This window comes from Scylla paramamosain, chromosome 2 (genome assembly GCF_035594125.1).
Source record: "Scylla paramamosain isolate STU-SP2022 chromosome 2, ASM3559412v1, whole genome shotgun sequence".
NCBI lineage: Eukaryota > Metazoa > Arthropoda > Malacostraca > Decapoda > Portunidae > Scylla > Scylla paramamosain.
Window position 1 is genome coordinate 117,501 of NC_087152.1, and position 20,000 is coordinate 137,500.

At 42.0% G+C, this 20,000-nt stretch overlaps 3 protein-coding genes across 45 annotated transcripts in view; 2 read left to right on the forward strand and 1 right to left on the reverse strand.

The window, feature by feature from the left end:
- Positions 1-6,212, forward strand: part of LOC135107644 (valine--tRNA ligase-like) — a 37,710-nt gene extending 31,498 nt beyond the window's left edge. For 5 of the 19 annotated variants that reach the window (XM_064017776.1, XM_064017815.1, XM_064017800.1 and 2 more), the window contains 7 exons: positions 441-573; positions 2,543-2,763; positions 3,119-3,299; positions 3,823-3,957; positions 5,020-5,091; positions 5,696-5,792; positions 6,172-6,212. In XM_064017776.1, the coding sequence (XP_063873846.1) occupies positions 447-573; positions 2,543-2,763; positions 3,119-3,299; positions 3,823-3,957; positions 5,020-5,066 (711 nt within the window). In that variant the 5' untranslated portion in view covers positions 441-446 and the 3' untranslated portion in view covers positions 5,067-5,091; positions 5,696-5,792; positions 6,172-6,212. Of the gene's footprint in view, positions 1-440; positions 574-774; positions 919-1,010; positions 1,224-2,542; positions 2,764-3,118; positions 3,300-3,822; positions 4,035-5,019; positions 5,097-5,695; positions 5,793-6,171 lie in introns of those variants that run through there. The other 14 variants (XM_064017808.1, XM_064017824.1, XM_064017721.1 and 11 more) reach the window with 13 other exon arrangements.
- The window catches only part of LOC135107739 (uncharacterized), a 60,518-nt gene that overhangs the window by 6,386 nt on the left and 34,132 nt on the right, over positions 1-20,000 (reverse strand). For 2 of the 7 annotated variants that reach the window (XR_010271974.1, XR_010271968.1), the window contains exon 7: positions 12,656-13,409. The exons of 2 other annotated variants lie outside the window; for them this stretch is intronic. The gene's annotated coding sequence lies outside the window, so the exon portion shown is untranslated. Of the gene's footprint in view, positions 1-12,652; positions 13,410-20,000 lie in introns of those variants that run through there. 3 more of the 7 variants (XR_010271969.1, XR_010271972.1, XR_010271973.1) reach the window with 3 other exon arrangements.
- Positions 6,228-20,000, forward strand: part of LOC135107706 (valine--tRNA ligase-like) — an 82,139-nt gene continuing 68,366 nt past the window's right edge. For 16 of the 19 annotated variants that reach the window (XR_010271916.1, XR_010271929.1, XR_010271932.1 and 13 more), the window contains exon 1: positions 6,228-6,361. Coding sequence is in view for 4 of the 19 variants with exons in the window: in XM_064017964.1 (XP_063874034.1) it covers positions 6,359-6,361 (3 nt within the window). In the remaining 15 variants the exon portion in view is untranslated. The other 3 variants (XR_010271923.1, XR_010271921.1, XR_010271927.1) reach the window with 1 other exon arrangement.

Below are 20,000 nucleotides of genomic sequence, written 5' to 3' on the forward strand. Positions count from 1 at the left end.
AACTCATTCTGTCCCATGTTAATATTTCTCTCTCTCTCTCTCTCTCTCTCTCTCTCTCTCTCTCTCTCTCTCTCTCTCTCTCTCTCTCTCTCTCTCTCTCTCTCTCAATCTCAGTTTATTTAACTTTCTGTTTATCTGACCATTTATCGATCTATCTATCTCAATCTATGTAACTAAGTACCTACCTAACATAACCATCTCTCTCTCTCTCTCTCTCTCTCTCTCTCTCTCTCTCTCTCTCTCTCTCTCTCTCTCTCTCTCTCTCTCTCTCTCTCTCTCTCTCTCTCTCTCTCTCTCATTAAAATTAACTTAATGATAACCCCTTCTGTCCCATGTTAATATTCTCTCTCTCTCTCTCTCTCTCTCTCTCTCTCTCTCTCTCTCTCTCTCTCTCTCTCTCTCTCTCTCTCTCTCTCTCTCTCTCTCTCTCTCTGATGCAGACACAGATGCAGGGTGGTGAGGCAGTGTTCATCCCAGGGGCACACCACACAGGGTCAGCAACACAGATGGTGGTGGAGAGGCACCTGTGGGACGCCCAGGGGAACACCAAACACGACCTTGACAGACAGAAGAGTGAGTGTTGCCTTGAGAAAACTAGAATGATAGAGAGACATGAATATACAAAACTGTGTGTGTGTGTGTGTGTGTGTGTGTATGTGTGTGTGTAATTTTTCTATGCAGTCAAAATAGTTAGCCAGTTTTCTGTTTTCTTGGGCAGTAGACTACGTACAACTAACTTACATATTTAAAAGACAAATTTGCCGTTTTTTGCAGGTTTATTGATGAAGTGTGGAAGAAGAGGAGGAAGGAACAATGATATTCGACCAGCTGCGGCATCTGGGGGCTTCACTTGACTGGGACAGCTGTGTTTACAATGGATGCAGCGAGAGACTGGCCTGTGTGTCTGTCTGTACATCCGTAAGCATACCTGTCCTTGTAACCTCTGACACGCACACACACACACACGCGCGCACAAACAAGAAATTTCACCAAAACACTTTTCCTCGCAGTGACGGAAGCGTTTGTCTGTCCGTACGATGCTGGGCTGGTGTACCGCAAGGAGGCTCTCGTCAACTGGTGCTGCAGCCTTCAGTCGGCCATCTTGGACATTGAAGTGGACCACCTGCACCTGACAGGACCCACGGAGCTGGCAGTCCCGGGGTACAGCAAACCGGTCAGCTTCGGAAAGATGTGGGACTTCCCTTACAGACTGGCAGACTCAGGTAGGTGGTGAAGGGGTAACCAAACAGGTGTACTGACTTAATTAGGTAATAGAGGAGGGACTTCACTTTCTCCAAGACTATTTGCAAAGGCCACAGAGATACCTAGCTGGGTTCTCAAGATTAATAATGTAGAAATGTTGTTAATCTATCAGTAGAACCACTAAAACATTCTTGAAAACCTTTATTATTTCATCACGAGTATTTTTCAAGGCCACAGAGATACCTAGCTGGGTTCTCAAGAGTGTTTCTCCTGTTAATAATATAGAAATGTTGTTAATCTGTCACTAAAACTTTAAAAACATTCTTAAAAACCTGTGTAGCTTCATCTAGAGTCCTTTTGAAATAGTGGTGCTGAGGCCCCAGTGGTGAGCAGATGGTGATGCTGTTGACGATAGTGGCATATTGAGTATTATAATTAGCCACAAACACTTGGTTACTTTCATGTCTACACAGGTTCGTTCGGTGCAAGGAGTCGGCACAGGAGGCGTCCGAGGCTGTGCAGAGCGGCTGTCTCAACTTGGTGCCACAGCTGCACAGGAGGGCTTGGCATAGCTGGCTGGACAACATCACAGACTGGTGTGTCTCCCGGCAGCTCTGGTGGGGCCGCAGAATGCCAGTATACCACATTACTGCAGCAGATGGCGAGGAGGTGTGGGTGGCGGCTGCTCGGAGGAGGATGCAAGGCGGAAGGCTGTGGAGAAGGAAGGTGTGTGTGTGTGTGTGTGTGTTTACCTAGTGTTAGTTTGGATGGTCTGATATATGGCAGAAATTTTACTTTTTTATTGTTTTTCCTTCAGTTGATATACTTTCTTTGTGTTGTATCTCCTAGTGTTCCTATTATCAGTATTACCTTGGGGCAAAGCTGTACCAAATTGTAGTTTTTCTGTACAGTTGAGGTGCAGTCCTTGTCTGTATCACCTTTATTAACCTACTCTGGGTTCCCTTCTATATTTCTGTGAGGAAAAACTGCATTATTTTATATCATTCAAGTGTGTGTGTGTGTGTGTGTTTGTGTGTCTGTCTGTCTGTCTGTCTTATTTTATTCTAATTGGATGACCTGACTTGACCTGAATATAAGGAGAAGGAGGAGGAGGAGGTAGAAGAAGAAAAGAAGAGGAGGAAGAGGATGATAAAGAGAAAGTGTGTGTGTGTGTGTGTGTGTGTGTGTGTGTGTGTGTGTGTGTGTGTGTGTGTGTGTGTGTGTGTGTGCGCAAACCCTCATTAAAAAAATAAACTTCATGTAGCAATAGATGAATGAAAGTCTTGACGGCTACATTAATAATCGCAACTTTCCGTCTTCACCCTGTGCTCCTCCCCAGGCACACCCTTGACCTCCATGTCCACCCAGCAGGAGGAAGATCTGGACACCTGTTACTCCTCTGGTCCCTCCCTTTGCCTCGCTGGGCTGGCCAGGTCAGGGGAGGGGAGAGACCATGCTCGCTTCTACGCAACGACCTTGAAGACGGGTCACGGCATCCTCTTCTGGGTGGCTCAGGTGGTCATGCCGGGACTCGACTTGACGGGGTGGCTTTCCTTTGAGGTGAGGTCGTCTGGGTCTTGGTCTCCTGGTTCTGTCCTCTCTTATTGATCTTGTTTTTGTTCCTTTGTCTTATGTATTATCACAAACTCCGGTAACTAATTGTAGGCGTGTAATTAGTCCATATATTCATTGGTATATAACTAAAATATCTGTTAATACTGTAAACTCTAGCATTACTAATCGTTTGATAAAAAGATGCAGATTTCAGAAGGCTAATAATGTTTATAGATGGTGATAGATTGAAAGAATTGACTACCTGTGTGTTACCTTTCCTTCCTCTTATGTAACGTGATATTAATTGTTACCAGTATTGCCTGTGTTATATCACCTGTGTTATATCACCCTCCCTCCCCAGACTGTGCTGCTGCATGGCCTCCAGGGTGATGGTGGCGGCCACAAGACGTCCAAGTCCTGGGGCAGTGTGATAGACCCCCTGGATGTCATCAGTGGGGCGTCCCTGGAGGTGTGTGACTTGCTGGTGCTGTGTGTTCTGTACTGGTGTTCATTGGCTGTGGTGAGCAGTACCTTGACAGCAGGTGATACATGAATATTTGTTAAAGCCTCTTACTAAGTGTATTTTTTTGAAGGAATGATGTAAAGAGAGAGAGAGAGAGAGATTTTTGAAGGAGCTAAAGAGAGAGAGAGAATTTTTGAAGGAGCTAAAGAGAGAGAGAGAATTTTTGAAGGAGCACTAAAGAGAGAGAGAATTTTTGAAGGAGCTAGAGAGAGAGAGAGAATTTTTGAAGGAGCTAAACAGAGAGAGAGAGAATTTTTGAAGGAGCTAAAGAGAGAGAGAGAATTTTTGAAGGAGCACTAAAGAGAGAATTTTTGAAGGAGCACTAAAGAGAGAGAGAGATTTTTAGATATGATGTCAAAAATTGTGTTTATAATTCTGTTTTCTCTCTTTTTTCCTTCTTTTCATCTCTTCTCTTTTCTTCCTTTCCCTCTTCTCTACTTCAATTTTCCTTTTCATCTGTGTTCTCTGTTTTTCACCACATTTCATCTCTTCCCTCCTCCCTCACACCCTCTTAGCCTCTCACCACCCCCTCATGTCCTCAGGTACTGTGCGAGAGGGTGGAGGGGACCCTGAATGCGGAAGAGGTACTCGCTTGTCTCGTATGAAGTCCCCCACAGGCATCCCAGAGTGTGGAGCTGATGCCCTTTGGTCCACCCTGTGCTCCACCAGCTTCAGGAGTCAGTGTGGCATAGATATATGTGGATGACTGTGGTGTCTTGTCTTGTGTGGAGTTACAAGGTTGGTGTATGGATGGGTAAGTGAAGTAGAGATAAGATTTTAATTAGTGGTTTTGTAAGATTAGGTAGGAGTGCTGTTCGTCTTCATCAAGGGCTGACGTGTTGTGTGTTGAGTGAATGAGGGTGAAAATTGTGTGTTTTGGTATATGTAGGAGATAAGATTTTAATTAGTGGTTTTGTAAGGTTGGGTAGGAGTGCTGTTCGTCTTCATCAAGGGCTGACGTGTTGTGTGTTGAGTGAATGAGTGAATGAGGCTGAAAATTGTGTGTTTTGGTATATGTAGGAGATAAGATTTTAATTAGTGGTTTTGTAAGGTTGGGTAGGAGTGCTTCTTGTCTCCATCAAGGGCTGACGTGTTGTGTGCTGAGTGAGTGTTTAAATATATTTGTAGGAGATAATATTTTAGTGGTTCTCTTCCCCAACAAGGGTTAACACATTGAAAGATTGTTGTGGGTGAGAGTAACGGTGAAAGTTGTGTGCCTTGTCTTGGTACATGTAAGAGATAAGCTTATAATAAGTGTATTTGTAAGGTTAAGGCAGCAGTGTTTCTCTTCCCCAACAAAGGTTAAGGTGTTGAAAGAGTGTTGTGAGTGTGAGGTGAGTGTGAAAGCTGTGTGCCTTGCCTTGCTATGCGTTTGTATATTTCTCATAGCACTTTCCTGCCAGACCACCTGTGTGTGTGTGTGTGTGTGTGTGTGTGTGTGTGTGTATATAAAATGCAAATAAATAACTACATTTCTCGACTGATGGGAGAAACACACTTTTAAAAGGCTCTATTCAAAGTAGCACAGGTTTTTAAGGATGTTTTTATGGTTTTAGCGACAAATTAACAACATTCCCACATTACTGTCAGGAGAAACACTCATGAAAACCTCTGCTAATCATCTTTGTGGCCTTTGGAATCAGTCGTGAGAGAGAGAGAGAGAGAGAGAGAGAGAGAGAGAGAGCTAAACCAATTCAACTTGATATGAGAGAAAATCTAATTATCTTCCATTCCCACAGAACCGTCACCCCAAACAATGAGTGGTGGAGGGTGCGTTCTGCGTTGACAGCCAGCATGAGCGGTGACAGGAGGTGTGTGAGACGCATGACAGCTTTAGTGACAAGTTCATGCAGGCAGTGGTGCAATATTATTCCCTCAACACTCTCATTCACTTTGAGGGCTTGGAAACCACAGTGCCTTCAGATTTGTGGAGAAGTGTGTGTGTGTGTGTGTGTGTGTGTGTTTTTGATAGTTATATTAGTTGTTTAAATCATGCTGGGCTAATATCTATCCCTCTATCAATGTGTTTGTGTGTGTGTGTGTGTGTGTGTGTGTGTGTGTGTGTGTGTGTGTGTGTGTTAGTTATATTGTTTAAATCATGCTGGGCTAATATCTATCTCTCTATCTATGTGTGTGTGTGTGTGTGTGTGTGTGTGTTTACCTATTGCACGAGACAGGGGAAGAGGGAAGAGGAGGAGAGGAGAGGTGCTTGGGAGATGAAAATGTATGTGTGTATGTGTGTATGAATATTTTCCCTATCATACACAAAAACACCCTTGAAATCCTATATATAATTTGCCATAGAACACGTTTACTCTCTCCCACGTGCCCACTCCCTCTCTCCCACCCTCTCACCTCCCACACACCTGTATACCGCGTCCTGCAGCCTCAATGCACTCACCCCTTCTTTTCCAGCCATGGGTGCCTTGCCTCCTCGCACCACCACCACAAGCACCACCACTCCTGCCATCACCTACAAGGGGGAGACTGTGATGTGGCTGCAGGTGGATAGGTGAGGCATTGTTCTGGTGTTGGTGTGTGGTGTAGCATTATCTTGAAATCCACAGGCCTTCCACAGCCTTCCCACTGGTCTCCTTGTCCTGTCCTCCTCCACACAGCATCCACAGGCCTTCCACAGCCTTCCCACTGGTCTCCTTGTCCTGTCCTCCTCCACACAGCATCCACAGGCCTTCCACAGCCTTCCCACTGGTCTCCTTGTCCTGTCCTCCTCCACACAGCATCCACAGGCCTTCCACAGCCTTCCCACTGGTCTCCTTGTCCTGTCCTCCTCCACACACCATTCACAGGCCTAACCTAACCAACCTAACCTAACGTAACCTAGCCTAACCTAACTTAACCTAACTTATCCTAATCTAACCTCACACCCACAGGTTCGGAGGCCTCCAGAGAGCTGCCCAGAGTGAAGCTTGTGGTATAGAGGGACAGCTGCTGATTATCAAGCTTATGGAGTGACTGGAAGAAAGTGGGAGGAGCCTGGAAGGAGTGGTGGAGGTACAGTACTTGGAGAAAATCCCTCCACCATGACGACTGGGTGTCTGCTGTACAGTCCACCGACCAATGGTGAGAGAGAGAGAGAGAGAGAGAGAGAGAGAGAGAGAGAGAGAGAGAGAGAGAGAGAGATTATTATTATAGTTTATTGACAGAATTTTGCGATTACAAGAAGCTTAAAGTAAAAATCATTTCACTAAAAGAGAGAGAGAGAGAGAGTCTTGATAGAGAGTCTTGATAGAGAGAGAGAGAGAGAGAGAGAGAGAGAGAGAGAGAGAGTCTTGATAGATAATATTGAGCACAGTCTTCACCGCTGGGTCGACTGTGGGGGCTGCGCTATTCCGGTTGGTGGCCGGTTGGTGGCCGTGGCTGTTCACGCACTAGCTCTTGCTGTGGCTGGCATGCTGTTCTGTCCTCTCTTGTTCCAGGAATTGCTGTCTGAGGTGTGTGTGTGTGTGTAGAAGCCACCATCATCAACCACAGCAGGTGATAATGATGTTTCCTGCTTTCATCCTCATTGGGGCTAGCCAGACCAACTTGGGGCTGTACTGGGGTGACGCTGTGTGCCTCAGGTGTATCTGGAGGGCTGAGATAGTGAGAAGGTAACAATTAAAAAGGACTAGTGTACACTTAAACCATTACAAACACTATGTAATGCTGGTATACACACACAAACACTGGTTTACACATAGAGACATATATAAACACTTGCTATGGTTTGTATACTCTTAGAAACACACATAAACTCTTAATAAGTCTAGTATACACACAAACTTGTATACAAACACTAGTATATATTTAGAGACACATCCAAATCTTTGCTAAGTCTGATATAAGCACATAAACTCATAAGATGCTGGTATATGCTTGGAAATCTATACACACATTTGGTTAGGCTAGTATACACAAATCTATACATATATTAGGAATTTATTGAATGATTGAGATGATTAGTACTCTCTCTCTCTCTCTCTCTCTCTCTCTCTCTCTCTCTCTCTCTCTCTCTCTCTCTCTCTCTCTCTCTCTCTCTCTCTCTCTTTCTCTCATATCCTTTGTCTATCTCAAATTTTCTCTTTTAATCTCTGTCTGTCTGTCTGTCTGTCTGTCTGTCTGTCTGTCTGTCTGTCTGTCTGTCCCACACTTCAATACACCCTTCCTGTCTTCATACACTTTAGTACACCCTTCCTGTCTGCCCCTGGACCTTAATACACCCTGTATCACCCTTGCATCTCATTAAACTATCCCTATTTGTCCATCTCAATAAACCCTGTCTAATTTCCCTGTCCGGCTGTTTGTCTCATCTTACTACACCCTGTCTCTCCCTGCTTCTTGTTGCACCCTTCCTTTCCCCTACTCCTCAATACTCCCTTCCCACCCTGTGTCATGTGTATATATTTAAATATTTATATTCATTTGTGGCATTCTTCATGTGTTTGGGTCAGTTTTGGGTGTGTTTGGGTGTGTTTTGGGGTGTTTTGGGTGTGTTTTGGAGTGTTTGGGTCAATTTTGGATGAGTTTGGGTGTGTTTTGGGGTGTTTGGGTCAGTTTTGGGGTGTTTTGGGTGTGTTTTTGGGTGTTTTGGTCAGTTTTGGGTGTGTTTTGGGTGTTTTGGGGTGTTTTTGTCAGTTTTGGGTGTGTGGGTGTGTTTTGGTCAGTTTTGGGTGTGTTTTGGGTGTGTTTTGGTGAGTTTTGGGTGTGTTTTGGGTGTGTTTTTGGGGTGTTTTGGTCATTTTTGGGTGTGTTTGGGTGTGTTTTTGGGGTGTTTTGGATGAGTTTGGGTGTGTTTTGGGGTGTTTTGGTCAGTTTTGATGAGTTTGGGTGTGTTTTGAGGTGTTTTACGTGTTTTTTTGGGTATTTTAAAGGAGTTTGGGTGTGTTTTGGGTGGCTAGGGGTGTGCTGTGGGTGGATAAGACTGTTTTTGGGTGTTTAAGTGGGTGTGCATGTGTTTTGGGGTGTTTTGGATGTGTTTTGGGGTGTAGAGAGATAGACGTGATGTGTGCAGGGTGCCTCAGTCCCTGGATGGGTGTAGCAGTGCGTGGTGGTGCTGTCTGGGTCTCGTGGTGTGGGAGTGCATGGATAAAGGGACAGATAATTTAAGGCAGTTTATCATATTTAATTATTTTGTTTATTAATTTATTTACTATTATCATTATTTTTATTGTTTTTAATTAAAGGGGGGTTAATTTTTACGTTCATCTTTTGTGTTCGGGAGTGGTTAGTGCTATTGACAAAAAAATGGAGATCGTTTTATTTTTTAGTGTGGAAATTGTTGCAGTTTGTCAGGTGTTGATTGGTGTTGAGAGTCGCAGGTCCCGTCTCGCCCTCTGTCATAAAATAAACAATAAAGGGTTGGTTTTCGCTGATAGTTTATTTCCTTTAACGTAAACATGTAATGATATAGTTTTGTCTGTGTCTCCTGATGGTATGGCACTCTTGGCTAATATTTAACTAATTATATTCATGTCATTATATGAATAACTAATAACAATTCACTATCCTGCAGGTACTGTCAAGTCTATCGAAACATCAGCACGTCAATTGAGAGTCATGGATTTCAAGAGATTCCAATTTATTGCTGCTTCCTTCTCAATTTTAATAGTTCAGATAGACATTGCGTGTGGGGCACTGCTATTTACGAAGAACTGGAGGGTCACAGAAAGAAAGGGATGTTATATTCGTAATCTACGCAAAAAATAAGTCTAGAAAAACAAACCACAGCATCTCTATTCATCCATTCTGTGTGTCTTCTCTTCTCTCTCTCTCTCTCTCCACTCTTAATGCTGCTGTGGGTCTCTGGGCTGGAGTACATCACAGAAAGATTGACACAGACTTATATATGAGAGGATGTTGTCTGTAACTATGCTATGGGGACATTGCAAGTTTGTGGGCTGTAGTCAATGAATAAGTGTGTCCTCTATAGCATACTTAAAAACCACACACACACACACACACACTCTCTCTCTCTCTCTCTCTCTCTCTCTCTCTCTCTCTCTCTCTCTCTCTCTCTCTCTCTCTCTCTCTCTCTCTCTCTCTCTCTCTCTCTCTCTCTCTCTCTCTCTCTCTCTCTCTCTCTCTCTCTCTCTCTCTCTCTCTCTACAGACAGACTCACTATTTCCTAACCCTTGCCTGAAACAAATGAAAAACTTTTATCCTTCTCCAATCACATTTTAATTTTCTACTGACAGTCACAATCCCACAGTATAATGTAGTAAATTTCAACTTTTACTTTCAGATTACCTTGTTCATGTGCAGTCTTGCTATGTGGGCGATGAACACCTCTGGGACATGACGAGCAGATGCCCATCCAGCACAGATCAACTTGTATGGAATCTGGACCTGGACCATCACATGAATGCCACTGCCTTTGATATGTGTTTGATATGGCTTCTATTGCTTTCAAGTCACCATCTGCCTCTGTGAAATATGGAAGATCTTACAAGCTCAAGCATGAGTATTAATGGTGATATGAGTGTGGTGTGTCTGAATTAACTGTCAGAGTATTGTAAATATTATTACTTAGTCTTCCCAGTTATGAAATTAAGAACAGTTGTGAAGTTTGCTTTAAAACCCTTCATTAACTTTGCCACAAAACACTTTTACATGTTGTCAAAAGTGTGTAACTGTTATGAAGTGTGTGTATATATCATTACTACAGAAGAATCTGGAATTTCCCCTCAGATTACTTTAATGAATGAAGCTTGAGTTCACAGATGTGTGGTTTGTCAATTTCACCTGTATTCTCTCCTCTATGGCAGTCTGTTCTGGCAAAGTTTCATTTGTCAAAAGCATTACAGTTTGTAAATGGTGTGTCTTCATATGCCTTCACTAGCAATTATGAATTACACTATGGTCATGGGTTTTGTTCTTTTAATACAGTTGCCTCAAGATATTCTGAGCTTTACAATGCTGTCTTTAGTACACTGCAAGAAAATATAGAAATTTCATGTGGCAACATTTATTTTTAAAACATTATTTATTACTTTTAAAAATAGCAATGTGGGGCTTCCTTAATGCAAATAGTCTTGCCCAAAAAAATTGTGATGTCAAACACTAACTTTTCTTAACACAGCACAACCAAAACCACTCAAAATTATGCATTAATTTTTTTATAGAGCAACATGTGTGGAAAGTGGTACCAGAAATATTTGCATAACAAATATTTGGTTCAGGATAACAAGAAGCCGGCATTGCTCAAGCTGACCACATTTCATCCATTTATACATACTTTTTATTATTAAAGCTTATCTTGTAATTATTGCTGAAGACATTGACTCATTTATTTATTTATTTATGACTTAGAACTATGATAAAGCTATGGATTGATATAATTCCTGATTTGTTTCCATTCTTGTCTCCGCTTGTCCATCCCTGAGTGGTCAGAAGCGGTGCTCCACTGATGATGTGGAAGCCTGAGACAGCCAATCATTTAATGGGCTAGGTTACCTTTTGTCACCAGTCTTCTGTGTGTCACTACGTTTGGAAATGTTTACCTGTTCTATTTAATTTGTTGGTTATAATAATGTTTATGGTCAATAAACTATTTATAAAACTATTTATCTGTGTCAGTATGATAAAAGCAGTTATTGTTGTTATTGTTGTTATTGTTATTATTATTATTATTATTATTATTATTATCATTATTATTATTATTATTATTATTATTACACATTTTCCTCCTTGTATTTAAATATTATTATTATTATTATTATTATTATTATTATTATTATTATTATTACACATTTTCCTCCTTGTATTTAAATATTATTATTATTATTATTATTATTATTATTATTATTATCATGCATTTTTCTTGTATATAAATAAAATATTGTAACTGATTATTATCTTTTTTTTATCATTCATGTAGACTCAAACTCTCTCTCTCTCTCTCTCTCTCTCTCTCTCTCTCTCACGAATAAAATGACTGGTGAGGAACTCTAATCATTAAAGTGCTAAAAATTCCACTAAACCACGAGAAATAAATTATTAAGCCGTTCATTGCAAGGGCCACAGTCAGAAAGTGAAAAAATAAAAAATAAAAATCCTTAAATACCGAGGCTAAGTAAAACATAAGGAATTAGACAAATGATAATTAATAAACACATAAGGAATAATTAATAAACAAAAATTAAGCCAGGAAGACCATTATAATTATTGCAAGGAGACAATATGTATGTATGTATATGTAATTCGAGGTTAAAATGGCTCAAATCTGGTCAAAAAAAGCACATCAATAGTATGCCATAAGTGAAGGTGTTCCTCAAGGCAGGGAAGGTTGGGGGGGGGGGGGTGGCAATGAATAGGGGAGGGGCTATGAACTATTGGGGGGGGTAACAGTCCCAATGACTATTAATTAATGACGCATCCAATTTAGCGTGTGTTAATTTTCGCGTTGTGATAATCTAAAGGTTTTCTCGCGTTTTTTTTATTATTTCTTTATTTATTTTATTTTATTTATTTATTTTATTTGGCAGGTGTTATATATATATATATATATATATATATATATATATATATATATATATATATATATATATATATATATATATATATATATATATATATATATACACGCAATTACAGATGTTTGATGATAAAAACGGATAATGCCTACATATACCGAATCTGTATTGCCACAATATATAATTTACTATGTATGTTAATATCGGAATACATGAACTGGAACTTAATTCCAGTTCATATATATATATATATATATATATATATATATATATATATATATATATATATATATATATATATATATATATATCAGCATTTCATAGGTATAGAAATATGGGTAAGAAAATATATCTGTAAATTCAGGTGTTCATTTATTAAGCAGTACATAATTATGCTACTTGAAAACATGAAATAAAAGTAGGTTTTGTTAAAAGGTATCCATGATGGACTGTGCACTGGGTTGTATCAGTCAAACAGCCTTTGAACCAGGAATGTGCCATAATGATGCAGTTTTTGCAGAAGTATACTGCGGTTGACACTACAAAAGCCTCTGGAGAAGATTGATAATGCTGATAATTTGTCATCAAGAGATTATTAGAGATGGGAGGGAAATTGATTTAGAACATGATAGGTGTTATGATAATGCACAGTCCATCATGGGTACAAGGGATTTTTGTTCTTTGTATCAAAACAGGGACTTAAATTCACTTTTCCTGAAAATCTCTCACACTCATTCACCTCCTGTTTGTTTTGAAGAGAGAGAGAGAGAGAGAGAGAGAGAGAGAGAGAGAGAGAGAGAGAGAGAGAGAGAGAGAGAGAGAGAGAGAGAGAGAGAGAGAGAGAGAGAGAGAGAGAGAGAGAGAGAGAGAGAGAGAGAGAGAGAGAGAGAGAGAGAGAGAGAGAGAGAGAGAGAGAGAGAGAGAGAGAGAGAGAGAGAGAGAGAGAGAGAGAGCATCCAGTCAACAAGGCCATGGGAATAAAAATTATTAGTAAATGAGAGATGAAAGGATGGTGATAACAAGTGATAAATTAATGAGAAATGGAAGGATGGTGACAAGTGGATGGAAAAATTATGATAAATGAATGAGAAATGAGAGAATAATGATGATGGTAATGAATGGAATGTATGTAACCAAACCTAACCCAACTAAACAGTGTCAGTGCAGGAACTGTCAGTGTCAGGAACAGCATTGACAAGAGCAGGAACACTGGAAATGATAAAGAAAGGAACAGACACACCGACAGAGTTCCCTGCAGTGGTGTTCGCACATCAACTGGATGAGGGCATGCCAGAGATAACCAGGGAGTCTGTGCCAGTCTTGGTATCTCTGGAAATGAGTAGAAATGATATACAGCATTATGATAAAGAGGCTGAGAGGGACAAGTCACCGCACCTGACCAGATTCATCTAAGGGTGCCGATTGACTGATTGCTAGCTATTCACTTCATAGCCAGGAAATACCAGAATTTTGAAAAGCAACTCATGTAATCTATAAGAAACATGAAAAGTGACCCCAGCAAGTACAGGCCGGGCGGGCAGTTTGACTTATGTGATATGCAAAATACTGGAAACAGCAATTAAAGATATTGAATCATACACTTACCAGCAATCTATTGTGTACAGCAGTCTGGATTCCTGCCTGGGAGATGCACAGAACTGCAGGTGATAAGTGTTAAACAAGTGGACAGTGTTTAAACAAGGGCCTGGACACTGATAAAAGCATTCCATACTGTACCACACAACAAGTTATTATCAAAGCTAAAAAGTAACAGATTGAAGGAGGTGTGTTAAACTGGATAAAGTCAGTCTTGAGTAGAAGAAAGCAAGGGGAGCTTGTGAATGGGGAGGTAAGGTCGAGATATGGGCCAGGGAGAGGAAAAATTATTACCTCTATTAAGGAAAGAGGAAGGAAGGAAAGAAGGAAAGATGGACTAGAGGGAAGGTCAGCAGATGGGAGGAGGAGGGGCAGAGAGTGGATCATTAGCTCTATAAAGGAGAGAGGCTGGAGGGAGAGAGAAGGATGGGGAACAGAGGAATGCTCAGCTGATGGAGTGACAAGGAGTGGAGGAGTATTCATTCTATATAAAGGAGAGAGAAAGGAGGAAAAGTGATGGAAGGCTTGAGTGAAGGGATGGACAGTGGCTGAGGGGAGATAGAAGGAAAAACACACACACACACACACACACACACACACACACACACACACACACACACACACACACACACACACAGAGGCACATAGATGCTAAGGGAGGAAATCTGTCTGGGAACAACAAAAGTAGGTAAAGTCTCAGAAGTTTTAATATTAACCTGCCACACTTAATTCCTTTCTGTCTTCCTTCAGTCTCGTCCCCTTCCTTGCTAACAACCGCAATTTCAGAGGATTCAAGACTGAGGAAACACTTTGAACAAAGGACACAAGTGCAGTATATTATTCTGTTATTCACCATGACTGTACCTCCATTTATAGTAAAGGGAGGAGGAGGAAAGTGCACTTGGTGGGCAAGAGAGCAAGGGAGAGGAAGAGAGGGAGAGGGAAGGAACAGGATAACAGGAAAGGGGTAAGGGGAGAGAGTGAGGGAGTGAGGAAACAATACGAGATGAAACTGGACATGAAGGGAGTGGATGGAGAGGGAGATGAGGAGAGGGGCAGGAGGTAGGGGGTGCATAGAAGCTCCGTTGAGTGAGAGGGGGGTCACAGTTGGGTGAGTGAGTGAGTGAGGGCACAGCAACACATGGTGGGGGGCATAACACACCTGCGGAAGGGAAGATGAGGCGGAGTAAGACCAAAAAATTACCTTATTCCTGCGAAACTTTCTCTCCCAAATGCTGACCATCAAGCCTTCAACTGTTGACACACACAAACCTAACCTAACCAACAATTACTGACATGGGAGACACAGGACACACGGCTGAGAGGACACACACACACACACACACACACACACACACATCCTAAAACACTTCTGTCTACACCTCCACTACTTTCAAAAGGCTCTAGTTGAAAGATAATAGGGATTTTAAGGGTGTTTTTATGATTCTAGTGACAGATTAACAAAATTTTCATATTATTAACTGGAAAAACAGTCTTGAGAACTTGGTTAATCATCCCTGTGGCTTTTGAAAATAGTCGTGGAGAGAGAGAAGTGTTTCTGGATACTGGCCATACATACTCGTACATACATACACACACACACACCTCAGCAACACAATGATATATTTACATGACACCAGTATTGACACATGACAGGGAAAAATACATGCACAGAGGACATTAGAAGACATCAATTCATAAATAAACCACACTCATATAGACTTTGTATCCTACAATTCCTCGGATAGAACATGACAAGAGGGAGAGAGAAAACGGCTCAACACAAACACAAACACTTCAAAACACACACACACACACACACACACACACACACACACACACACACACACACACACACACACGTACAGACAGAAACACATAAAAGCAATGCATAAATTCAGGTCATAGGAAGACAAAGTTGCCAGTCAAACTAACAGAGGCACTTCATAAATCTTGGCCTCAATAAATTAAAAACTTTGAACTCCCCATAATTTGTTGAGCGTCTTTTTTGGTAGTGTGCCTTTCAACCGATGCCTGGCACTGGAAAAACACCGTGCCGCCCTGCATCAAACTTTTCACTGCAACAAACTTTAGTGACAGTGGTTCTGTCTGTCTTTCTGCCTGTCTGCCTGTCTCTTTCCTGTCCTTTCTTCCTGCCTGCCTGTTTCTGTCTCTGTCTGTGTGCTTGTCTTTTTTGGCCTTCCTTCCTGCCTGCCTTCCTGTTTCTGTCTGTCTATCTGCCTGCCTGCCTGCCTGTTTCTGTCTGTCTATCTGCCTGCCTGCCTGCCTGCCTGTTTCTGTCTGTCTATCTGCCTGCCTGCCTGCCTGTTTCTGTCTGTCTATCTGCCTGCCTGCCTCTTTCCTGTCCTTTCTTCCTGCCTGCAGGACATGAAGGGAGTGGATGGAGAGGGAGATGAGGAGAGGGGCAGGAGGTAGGGGGTGCATAGAAGCTCCGTTGAGTGAGAGGGGGGTCACAGTTGGGTGAGTGAGTGAGTGAGGGCACAGCAACACATGGTGGGGGGCATAACACACCTGCGGAAGGGAAGATGAGGCGGAGTAAGACCAAAAAATTACCTTATTCCTGCGAAACTTTCTCTCCCAAATGCTGACCATCAAGCCTTCAACTGTTGACACACACAAACCTAACCTAACCAACAATTACTGACATGGGAGACACAGGACACACGGCTGAGAGGACACACACACACACACACACATCCTAAAACACTTCTGTCTACACCTCCACTACTTTCAAAAGGCTCTAGTTGAAAGATAATAGGGATTTTAAGGGTGTTTTTATGATTCTAGTGACAGATTAACAAAATTTTCATATTATTAACTGGAAAAACAGTCTTGAGAACTTGGTTAATCATCCCTGTGGCTTTTGAAAATAGTCGTGGAGAGAGAGAAGACAGAAACACATAAAAGCAATGCATAAATTCAGGTCATAGGAAGACAAAGTTGCCAGTCAAACTAACAGAGGCACTTCATAAATCTTGGCCTCAATAAATTAAAAACTTTGAACTCCCCATAATTTGTTGAGCGTCTTTTTTTGGTAGTGTGCCTTTCAACCGTGCCGCCCTGCATCAAACTTTTCACTGCAACAAACTTTAGTGACAGTGGTTCTGTCTGTCTTTCTGCCTGTCTGCCTGTCTCTTTCCTGTCCTTTCTTCCTGCCTGCCTGTTTCTGTCTCTGTCTGTGTGCTTGTCTTTTTTGGCCTTCCTTCCTGCCTGCCTTCCTGTTTCTGTCTGTCTATCTGCCTGCCTGCCTGCCTGTTTCTGTCTGTCTATCTGCCTGCCTGCCTGCCTGCCTGTTTCTGTCTGTCTATCTGCCTGCCTGCCTGCCTGTTTCTGTCTGTCTATCTGCCTGCCTGCCTGCCTGCCTGTTTCTGTCTGTCTATCTGCCTGCCTGCCTGCCTGTTTCTGTCTGTCTATCTGCCTGCCTGCCTCTTTCCTGTCCTTTCTTCCTGCCTGCCTGTTTCTGTCTCTGTCTGTGTGCTTGTCTTTTTTGGCCTTCCTTCCTGCCTGCCTGCCTGTTTCTGTCTGTCTATCTGCCTGCCTGCCTGCCTGTTTCTGTCTGTCTATCTGCCTGCCTGCCTCTTTCCTGTCCTTTCTTCCTGCCTGCCTGTTTCTGTCTCTGTCTGTGTGCTTGTCTTTTTTGGCCTTCCTTCCTGCCTGCCTGCCTGTTTCTGTCTGTCTATCTGCCTGCCTGCCTGCCTGTTTCTGTCTGTCTATCTGCCTGCCTGCCTGCCTGTTTCTGTCTGTCTATCTGCCTGCCTGCCTGCCTGTTTCTGTCTGTCTATCTGCCTGCCTGCCTGCCTGTTTCTGTCTGTCTATCTGCCTGCCTGCCTGCCTGTTTCTGTCTGTCTATCTGCCTGCCTGCCTGCCTGTTTCTGTCTGTCTATCTGCCTGCCTGCCTGCCTGTTTCTGTCTGTCTATCTGCCTGCCTGCCTGCCTGTTTCTGTCTGTCTATCTGCCTGCCTGCCTGCCTGTTTCTGTCTGTCTATCTGCCTGCCTGCCTGCCTGTTTCTGTCTGTCTATCTGCCTGCTTGTCTCTTTTTGATATCCCTTCCTGCATCCCTGCCTGTCTATGAAACTTTCTATCTTTCTGCTTGCCTGCCTGTCTCTTTAGGCCTTCCTTTGTTTCCTGACCTGTCTGTCTGTCTATAAGTCTTTGTCTGTCTGTCTGTCTGTCTGTTTTTCTACCTCCATGTCTGTCTGTATGTCCTTCCTCCTGTCTGTCCGTGTATCAGCTGTCTGTCTTTCTTCCTGCACGTCTGTTTGTGTGTCTTTCTCTCTCAACAACAGTATATAATATCTGTTCATCCTTCACTTTACACACCAATAAAAGAAAGAAGCCCTGCATATACATAGAAACTCTTCCTGGTATTTCTGAAAGAAGAAACGTTCTGTAGCAACACAAACAGCAACACTGGTTTCTTAATACTGCAACACACAAGTACACAGAAACACTCCCTCCTAGAAACACCCAACCCCTGCAACACACAGCCACACCTACACAAATCCCCCTCCCACTCTCTCTCTGGATGCAAAAAAGAAAATAGAGCAATGGTGAAACTTTGGATACAAACAGCAACTCTAACAAAAAATCTGGGGCAGTAGGCATTAATGTGACCCTTTACTGTGGCCATAATCGTTGCTCTGCTGTGTATTCAGTGAGTGTGCAAGGCTGCCATTAATTCCCAGGCTTGTAAGTTGGTAATAAATATGGTATGTTATTTCCTGTTTATATATGAATTCCTGAAATTATTCTATTCCTCCTATGGTGTTTACATTCATCCATGTAACTTAACATATAATTATTCCTCTCATGGTACTTTTCCCATACTTAATCTAATCTAATATTATTCCTCCCATGGTGAATTCTTGCTAACCTAACCTATTTTAACCTTGCCCAAAATTATTTTTCCCAAGGTACATATCTTTACTCAACCTAACAGATCTAATCTAATCTAATCTAATACTATCCCTCCCATTGTGAATTCTATCTAACCTAACCTAACATGGCTGAAAAATTATTCTTCCTAAGGCACATAACCTAACCTGACCTAACCTAACCTAACCTAACCACCTGACCTAACCTAACCTAACCTTGTCTATCATGATAATTATTTAGGGGTTAAATCTTGAGTGGAATAGTTGCAGAGGAAAATTTATTTTACTTATGGAAACTAATGGAATAATATTAATTTTTTCAATAAAGTTCTGCTAAATTTCCTTCACAAAATCAAGGAGATGAAATGAATATTGGAAAAAAAAAATAAATAAATAATAATAATAATAATAATAATAATAATAATAATAATGTCTCTGAAAGTTTGAGAATATATAAAATGCAAATACTGAAACAAAGAAATAACAATTATATATCAGATAAACAGTAGAAAATCTAAGTACAAAAATTATGTCAAGAAAAAAATGAGGACAACAAATACAGAAAAGTGGAGGCTGGTGACCTGTGCTGATTGACCTCACAGGGTCACCCCCCCACACACAGGATACACATGTCAACATCAGGAGGCTGGTGACCTGTGCTGATTGACCTCACAGGGTCACCCCCCCCACACACAGGATACACATGTCAACATCAGGAGGCTGGTGACCTGTGCTGATTGACCTCACAGGGTCACCCCCCCCACACACAGGATACACATGTCAACATCAGGAGGCTGGTGACCTGGTGAGAGAGAGAGAGAGAGAGAGAGAGAGAGAGAGAGAGAGAGAGAGAGAGAGAGAGAGAGAGAGAAAGAGAGACCTTGGCTGGGTTTGGTGAGGATGGTAATCAACATTCTGCTCTCTCTCTCTCTCTCTCTCTCTCTCTCATTCAAAGATGTAACGTTTTCTCTCTCTCTCTCTCTCTCTCTCTCTCTCTCTCTCTCTCTCTCTCTCTCTCTCTCTCTCTCTCTCATTCAAAGATGTAACGTTTTCTCTCTCTCTCTCTCTCTCTCTCTCTCTGATAGTAAGTTAAAATATATTAAATGTATCTTTACTACTACTACTACTACTATTATTGCTACTACTACCACTACTACTACCACTACTACTACAACTACTACCACTACTACAACAACTACTACTACTACTACTACTACTACTACTACTATCTTCGTCTACAATCTTTTTTCTATCCCCATTTTTGGAGGAGGAGGAGGAAGAGGAGGAAGAGGAGGAAGTAAGGCAATACATATTAATGCCTGATTTTTCTTCTCTTCTTCTCCTCCTCCTCCTCCTCCTCCTCTTTCTTCTTCTCAAGGCATCATCCTTATCCTCTAGTCCGCTGTAGGAGGAGGAGGAGGAGGAGGAGGAGGAGGAGGAGGAGAAGGAGGAGGAGGAGGAGGAGGAGGATATTGCAAGATGTACGTATTATACTAAGAAGAAGAAGAAGAAGAAGAAGAAGAAGAAGAAGAAGAAGAAGAAGAAGAAGAAGAAGAAGAAGAAAGTGATGATGATGATGATGATGATGATGATGATGATGATGATGATGATGAGGAGGAGGAGAAGAAGAAGAAGAAGAAGAAGAAGAAGAAGAAGAAGAAGAAGAAGAAGAAGAAAGTGATGAGGAGGAGGAGGAGGAGGAGGAGGAGGAGGAGGAGGAGGAGGAGGAGAAGGAGGAGGAGGAGGAGGAGGAGAAG